Source organism: Nilaparvata lugens, chromosome 4 (assembly GCF_014356525.2).
Source record: "Nilaparvata lugens isolate BPH chromosome 4, ASM1435652v1, whole genome shotgun sequence".
NCBI lineage: Eukaryota > Metazoa > Arthropoda > Insecta > Hemiptera > Delphacidae > Nilaparvata > Nilaparvata lugens.
This window is the reverse complement of record NC_052507.1, coordinates 19,766,513-19,775,795: the sequence shown is the minus strand read 5'-3', so window position 1 is coordinate 19,775,795 and position 9,283 is coordinate 19,766,513. Positions and strand designations below refer to the sequence as shown.

The window sequence follows — 9,283 nt, the reverse complement described above, 5'->3', positions numbered from 1 at the left end:
TCTTGCAATTTTGCATGGAGCTTGAAGCTGATCTTTCGTAGCTCATGTTATAAATGATAGCTTTCGTTCGGATAACTGAATGTTTCCAGAGCTCGAGCGATCATCACTAATGGAATGCAGATTGTTTCTTGATGCAGCCATTATTTTAATAAGATAAAGTATGGACTAGTCAATCTATTCTCTTCTCCATTTGAAATTGGACACATTAAAGTTCCAGTAAGAACTGGATAATTGCATGAAATGCCTGTTCTCTTGATGGCGCATGATTGCTTCACAACTGGGCATTGAAACTTTTGACCTGCGCTTCCAGTAATGCCAGAGGATACTACTCCTTGTCCTGGCGTTAGTGCACTTCAACAGATACGTGTTTCCCAGCACCGGATTTTTTCAAAAGCTCCCTCATACTACTGTTAATACAACCAGTCATAACAATGGACATCCAGAAAAAGTTTTATATTGGACAATGATTGGAGAAACTTTTTTCGTGAGATGTTCTAGGAAATGGAAATCTGAATTTTTAAAGATAGGAGCTTTACAACAACTCTTCGTTCAGTGTATATGGAAATGAAAAATATTTCTTGCAAAATATTGTTGCTAGTGTATAATAGCATAGAGAAACAATAGCATAAGTAGATATACCATGGTATAGGGCGTTTATGTCGCAACTTTTACTGTTATCTCAAGCCGATAGTTCATGTAATTCTTCTCCGTGAAGCTGTGTGACACTGGTAGTCTCTCATATTGTGCCGTTCATACACTCTCACTCCAACAAAACAGTAAAATTCGACAATAATCAACAGTAATCGGCTTGAGATAACAGTAAAAGTTGCGACATAAATGCCCTATACCATGGGATATCTACTTACGCTATTGCTTCTCTATGATAATAGCGTTTGCATTCAGTTCATCTGAAATCGAAATTATCTGAAACTTCAACACTGAATCTCCCCAGAGAGCAGGATGAGTGATACATAATATTTTTAATACATTCTGCTCATATCAAACAAAAATATCCAGACTTGATTATCCAATCAAGATTTCCAGTTCTGATACCATTGAACATAATTCTATCGTATTTATTACTTCAATAGGGTAGGATAATATTTAACAATATCAATATATCGCCTTTTTTCAAAAACAGTTTAAATGGACTATTCTATCTTCTTCGTTCCTCAAATAAAGGATAAACCTTGAAAATGAAAATAAATACAAAATAAGATATTCTTATATTAAAAACATTAACGAATATAGGTAATATATGAATAGATAGTTGATATAGTGCATTACACATAATATAGGCCTACAGATCTCTGTTATTATAAAAGTATGTTCATGGCTCTTCAGTCACAGATGGCATTATAGTTTGCTATAGCCTGCAACCCTCATAATATATCTTAACGTACCGTATCATAAATATCCGTTTAGTATTATCATAGAGAAACGATAGCATAAGCTATTGTTTCTCTATGGTATTATCTACTGGAAAAATGTAATATTGATAATTATAATAATAATAAAAACAAATTCAAAAATTATGTTTGGGAATATATGGCCGTCACAGATATTACTCGAATATAAACTCTGAAAAGTGTTGACAAATACGATTCACTCCATACAAACTCACACACGATTTCCATCGCAAAGTAATAAAAAACCTCTACCTGTAGTCATGTTTATCCTTAACCCAATCCTTTATCAGTTTGCACCAACAGAACATTTTCAACTTGTTATCCAAATATGAGAAAAAAAATTAAATCTGCAAGTGGAGGTGGACCTAACTAAGATAAAGCCAGACCTCTGAAAGTGAAGCTTGGTAATGGATAGTAAAACCAGTCGCCTCGATTAAAATGCAAGTCTCCCCCCCCCCAGTAAATTAAAATGATGCGACTTCGCTTGATAACATTTGAAACTTATCTAGACGTGGCTTATGTAACAAAACTTTATAACTTTGCTGTAAGACGACGTTTCACAACACTTTGCAAAAATGAGTCAGTGAATGTTGGAGTGTAATTATTTGGGTGTATTTGTGTTTTCAAAGCAATAGAGATTATATCAATTCAAAGGACTGTGTTGATAAACAAAAGTTTCATTCTCAAAGAAGAAGAAGATTCTCCGCGAGCATGTGCACGTGATATTTTGCGTATTTATTTGGATGTGTTCATGCTAAGCGATAAAGATGATTTTAATCTGTTGGATGAGATATTGAAGGGCCAGTTGTTAGGCAATGGATAATTTATGATTATTTTTCCAAGATGGTAATAACAAGAAAGTTATTCGAAACACTTTTGGCAGAGAGATGGGTGTATTGGGAGGAGAAAAAGAGATACGCAAATTGCGAATGTATGCTCCATTCTAATAAAAAATGCAAATCGATTCATGCCAAGCTAATTGAGAAGGTGTAGCCCTGTAGCCTATCTGTGGTCGTTTGTCGAGTCAAAGATTAAAAAGCGCACAGATCAAGCAGACTGCATGGTTTCACCTCCTGCTTGGGCGGATTCTTTCGTATGTGTGTGTCTGTGTGTGTTGAGGAAACTGTGTCGCGAAATTGCGCATACGTGAGTGCAAACTGCGAAGCAACAATCGTAGACTGATCGGCGTCAATTTTGCCCGAGGAAATACCGATAGAGAAGGAAAAGGAGTGAGATGTGAATGGGAAAGGGTTAGGCGAGTGGGTGAGTGTGCGCGTGTGCACGCCCATCTCAGCTGAAGGGGCTACTCATGACTCGCCAGACCTGTGCTCTTCGGGAGGAGGACTTCAACTTACTTATTTGCGGTTCAACCACCAACTCGCAAACATTGGTCCTCGGTCGCGCCAATCCTGTTTCGATCGAGTCGACTTTCGTGATCGGGAAACTCGGAAAAACTGTCAGTTTTACTACGATGTGCGTCGACTTGAGATGGAATGAGTGACTTCTATGATGTGATTAACGATTAAAACCGGATAAATTGAAGGATTGAGTAACAGTTGGAAAAATGGGTGAGTGGGCCGACAGTATTTTGATTTTATTAAACATTCTTCAGTGATTTGAACAAATTTTAATATCTCCATGTTCTAGTTTCTGATTTTTTATTGATATTCAGTTCACATTGTGTAATAAGAGATTTTATCAGTTCTTAATCTTATTTCTACAAATGCAATCATGCAATCAAAACCGAACAATTTGTTTCTTATGTGTCAGGGAAGTGAAGTGATTGCATGATACATTGTGTGCAGCCTGAGGAAATATGAAGTTTCAATTGAGTATTGCTTGACGAATTCGAATAAGTGAAAGAATATCAATATTTATCATAATCACTCACTGAAATATTTGTTTCTAAGAGATAGGAAATTCAAGTTTTTCCAAAGTGGCTGTTGATTAATAAAAAAAAAACTTCAAATAAGAATAAATAGGTGGTGGTTTTTCGATGCATTACTTAACTAAATATTGAAATCTTGAAGACAGAATCGATAAGAAATTCAAAATATTCCAGTGAAAGTAGAATTTGAATTATGTGCAGAAGAATCCTGAAGTGTTTTATTAAGAAGTATTTTTCAACTTGCTATTGTACATATTGTGTAGAAATTGACTAATTCATTCATTTAATGAGATTTGAGATATAGAACAATGTTTTAAAATTTAAATTTTAATTCATCTCAATATTGTTTAATGGTTCAATAATTTTTCAGTTCATACATTGTAAAATAAGCTAGATTGTTAGTTGTTATGGATAATTAATTTTCATTCGAATGGTCTTCGCGATATATTTATGCATACTTGAATCATTCTCATTGCTTGTACAAACAATAATTTATCTTTTCATCTATTGGATTATAAGCTATGTTGGGACGAATGGAAAAAAATGATTATCTATTCACAATATTATATTAAAAGAGAATCCGAAGATAGAGAAGATATTAATCCACTTTCTAGGATACTTTCTAGTGATATTGTATTTTCTCTGTAACTACAAACTATAGTTATTATAAACTACTGTCGTTCATAGTAATAGCTTATGGTTATAGTTGGAGTGATTTCAACTAAATTTGAATTCCAGGTAATATCAGTAAAATTATACCATAATTGTTGCACGTGAAAAATGAAAACATGTCTTCGAAGATTGGAAAACATTCATCGTCTTGATAGAGATTTATTATGAAAAACACTGCTTCTCACGTAAGAAAATACTGTAGTCAGAGTCATGGTATTGATTTCTGGATGTTGGTTTCATTTTGAAGTTGAATGAACTCTCATGTGGATGAACACACCAAATCATATGAATGAACTCTCATAAAATTTTACGGGAAAGTTGATGCTCAAGAAAAACAGGCATGAATCCAAACGCAGATTCTCCTAAGATTCCAAGCAGATTCTACCAAGTTGTAAGGTTTTCAAGTTCAAGTCCATGATGTTATTTCCGAAGGGAAACGGACTTATTCTACACCCAAATAAACATGGCCTAGTCTCTAGAGTACAGGCCTCAATTGCTTTCGAGATAGTGTATTTGTGAACTAAATGGTCTCTAGGTCTCCATCCTGGAGTTTAAAGATAAAAGCTAGCCCGATCCGAATCTTAACAATATTAATTAAAAGAAGTGGTTCACACGACTCGAAACTGGAACTGGTTGTTGAGAATGAAGCAATGATTCTGAATGGATATAGATGTTATGTTTATGTGCCCCAGTAATTGAGCCGTTAAGGAGTAATACGTTACACCGTAATACTATCGAACTTCATCGAATGATAGTAATTTATGACCTGGGATTATAGAGTTGCTCACATAGACGTCATCTTAGATAAATACCAGGTATGAATAAGTTGGCGATAAAGTCATAAGTTTGAAATACTGCACAGAAACTTCTGAACGGTTTAAACGGGATTAGTGTCGGCTTAAAATGTAAACGACAATTCCTTATTCGTTCCTTGGCGAGTGCTGGAGCAAATGTTTTCCAATCTCTCGATAAATCTGTGCAAAACTTACTTGTTGTTCTGTAGGATGAGTTTGCACATCTTTCTTTCGAATGTTTGGAAGTCTGGAATAATTTCAAGAATATTTAGTCGAGAACAGTGTTTGAGATCGATGACCCCCATATTATTGCAGTATGTTTCTGAGCACGCTCCAGGGGGTTCCGGGTTCAATTGACTTCCATCATTTTCCAACTACATAATTGCATTCGATTATTCTGAAATAAACTTGAAAAGCTTGTTGGACCGAGTAAAGAGCCAATACTAATTTGATTGAGAGAGATGTTTTGGTGTTTGGAAGTGGGTCAGAATATTGCTTCTAACAGCTTGCTTGATTTTATTACCAAGCAGCAACATAAGCATCAGCACAATCTAAAAGTATCCGTAAATAATAAAATAGTTGGAGAATATAAAAGAGGTCGCAACAGAGTAAGTTTCCTCATAATGCATCCTTGAATATAACGAATCCATCTTATCTTCTGTTTTCCAAATGAAAGTGGACATAAAATGGCAATCATGTTCAAAACTTACTTGGACCGGAGATCAATATGGTCAACAGTTGTTTAATATTGAGTTTCATGTACCATAATCAAGGAACTTGTGTTATTTTCATATAACCCATTGTTGTCCAATCTAGATAGAATCTCAATCATTACCCATGAGTGGAATTTTATTTTTTCACAATATCTTAGTTTATGACTATGACAGAATGATATCAGAAAAATTAAGTTATAATCTACCACTTTTTCGAAGAGCTACATTTTTATTGCAGCATCTGTTGGGGAAATTGTTTTTGGAACTTTCAAATACTGAAAGAATGAGTATCTTCCAGTGTAGTATCTGTAGTATGTTCCAGATCACGAGAGAAACATTATATTGTCGAGAAAAATAATTTGTTGACAGCCTATCAATCACATTCTCGATTATTATGCTCGAACTTCTCTTCCCAGTAGTAGATGAGTGGAGTTTATTATTTGAATACATGATTGAACTCGATGGACCGAGGATCTGAATTGAATGAAATAATCAAGAAGAGAGCGCAAGCTGGGTCTAGCTTGTAGCCATGGAGCCCCTGCTGTGCAAAGCTGATAAATCTCTTCAATGTGAAATGTGATTGCTGTTCACAGAATGAGAGATACATCAACAAATGTACATTTATTAAAATGTTACTTTGTAGGAGATGATATATAAGTCTCATATCATGTTTGATTACACAGAAATATTATATAATATTTGCATGTGGACCACTGAACTGTGGTGAACTTTTTAAATCCTAGATTTGAAGGCCAAGGTTTGGTATGCATGCTGATTGATGAAGTAATGTAGTTCGAACATATTTTCGAATGCAGCTCCAAATTAATATTCTCTAATACAGCTCTAAATTAATATCCTTCGTTTAAGCATTTAAAAGAATTAAATATTCTAATAATCATTATCAAAAAGAATACGGTTTGAAAGTATAGAGCTTAAATGATTTTGTTCAAATAAGAATCATGGTAGAAGGTTTTTATGGCATAATAATCTTAATCAAATTGTAATGATATGATGATTGATTAGCAAAATGTGTTCAACATTGAATTATTGAAGTAAATAAATCGGTCTACTATTCAGATGACTGAAGATGATAGTTAATTCAGAGTAATATGTTGAGATTAAGAACATATAACATGTTAGCAATCTACGTACTAGTAGTATTGGACATACGATGGCTGATAGAGGATGAGGATATTGTCACAACTGTATTCTTCGTATTCCACTCCTTTCAAGAAATGAAGTAGGTGTGAACAGATAGACGATTCTCACTCAGATGTAATTCTTCACAAGATAATAAATTGAAGCTACAATGGCTGAAATGAATACAATTTGTCAACTATACCTGTATAGTATTTGAAGAATAATTGAGGATCTCAAATCATGATATCCTCGAAATATAGTTCAATTTTCAAGTGCAATATTCCAATGAAAAATAGTGTGAACAACCTAATGTGATTTAGGTTCAGTTTATCAGAGATTGACAATGGTATATTCACCGAAACCGGTCTTTCTAATTATCAATAAATCAGTGAATTTTGACAATCTCTCAGTCTTTTTCATTCAATAATGTGAATTATTTTCTATTAAGAGGAACCTTTGTGCAAGTGCTAATGAATGGATACCGCATCATATTTTATTCAAATTATTGGAGGATTGCGAGTGTAGGATGCTAGTCGGTTTCCTGCACAGGCTAACAAAGACTACAAAATCAACGAAGGTAGCTTACTCTCTGATTAAATCGGTAATAACCCTCTCAATATGCTCTGCAAGTGGGTAGAGAATATCACCATGCTATGAACAATAAGATCACGGAGCTTCTGGTTTCGATTATTCTTAAGATTATCACGCTATTACAACAATAAAGGAGTCAATTCAACCACCTCTTCACTGCTCTCTCTATACACTAGATTATAACACTTTCGATTATTGCATGATTATAAAAATGATTAAACCTCTTCTCAACTTCTCAGAGTTAAACATAATTTTAGCAACCACAGAAAACTCACGTTGTACCTCAAAAATTAATATTAATTCATTCCATATATTATTAATATTGTACAACATTGTACAATTTTCATACCTCTTAGAATTCGATTTTGATCATTCCGTAAATATAAATTTCATAAACTCATTATAATATAACATTTCAAGTAATTCATCTACAGAAATTGATGTTTTTTCATTTGAATTATTTATTGCCGCATCATTGTCCAATTTGTGATGTAACCATAATAACAATTAATTCCACACAATCAGCAAAAAAATTATGTATAAAAAAGGAACAAATCATTGGAAGCTTTACTAATAGAAACGCATTGAATTGTTCTCCCAGTTCATGACACCGGCAAGGGTTAGTTCTGAGAGAGTTTTAGGCTGTCTATACCAAACCGATATATAGTATATCATAAAAGATTACAAATATGATACAAATATATTATTCCTTGACCTATAATACCATATCTATTATATTAAGATATACTCAATACACAATGCACATAGCGTACATTAGATGTAGGTACTTCATTCAATACATGTATTCTAGGTAGATTGGATATTCTTAACGGTACATTTGTGTGATCAAGCAATTTAGTCCCAGATGTGCGCATTTAATGAAATTACACGCTTAGTGAAGTTCAAAATTAACTTCGAATAAATCAAAAACACCGCTAGTGAAGCAGCAATGTTGAGTTTGAATGTAACTTCATCTCCTGTACTTGATCACGATGAGTCAGTCATACAATGTTGGTAACAGCTCATATAAGCTGTACAGGTGCCATGCGTCAGATAATCATGATGACTTGCTTCTTGAACAGAGTACATTCCACTCGAAAAACTTGATGAGTTAACATTGTTGATTGATGCCATAATATTATTTGACGTTGACTTGCTAATTCAATGATGTTTCAATCACGATCTTTATTAACTCTATAGCACCTCAACAGGCAATTCAATAGAAAGCAAGTTCACAACAGTTCCGTTTCGCGCGCATGGCAAATAATGACAACATGCATTTTTCGACACGTTTTCTTATTGTACATTTTTGCATAATACACCTACTGTTGTTATGCTTTTGTGATAAAACAGCTCATAAAATTCCAGGGAGACCATGAAGGTTGTAAAAGGCTAGAAAGGGTGCACTAAATTACTGAGAACTGAGAACATCTCGTTCAAAGTTCTTCATTTTTATTGTATGCATCGATTTTCAAAGTGATATGAATATACAGATATAAATACCCAGGTCAGGCTTGGATGTGGAATGTCTGCTTATCATTATAATTTACAATATACAAATCGTCACACTCTGTGGATAAATTGTAGTGGAATAAAAGTTTGTTGATATTCCCCTTGAAAAAGAAGAGTGACATCCATGATCAATAAATAAAATCATATCAAGCAGAAGAGAGCTTTTCATTTTTGGAGGCTGAAGAGAAAGATATAATATGTACGTCTAATTTGTGTCATATTTCTTTTCCGAACAAGCCAATTAGAATGATTTATCTCTTGGTGGAGTTTTTAATTACAAACTTTAGATTTGAAACCCCTATATATTACTTGGGGTTGTGTGTTGGAATCGATTGATAGCTTGAAAAAATGTTTTCACATAATTTATTGCAAGCAGGAGTTCAGTTCCATACTTTGATTTATTGATTTGAGAAATACTTATTGGACACACGCTACTAATTTTTTACTAAAAATGCTAGCACATGTAAGCAGCAAACGTCTTAACTTACTAAATATCTAATCAACAAGCAAGATTGCATGCTTGATGAATCATGCTATCATTCTTCCATGTAAGCAACAAGTAGC

General features: G+C 33.9%; 1 protein-coding gene across 1 annotated transcript in view; it reads left to right on the top strand.

The window, feature by feature from the left end:
* The first annotated feature begins 2,662 nt into the window (after positions 1–2,662).
* The window catches only part of LOC111047910, a 36,799-nt gene continuing 30,178 nt past the window's right edge, over positions 2,663–9,283 (top strand). Inside the window, exon 1 of the mRNA XM_022333767.2 lies at positions 2,663–2,977. Coding sequence (XP_022189459.2) covers positions 2,974–2,977 — 4 coding nt within the window. The 5' untranslated portion in view covers positions 2,663–2,973. The remainder of the gene's footprint in view (positions 2,978–9,283) is intronic.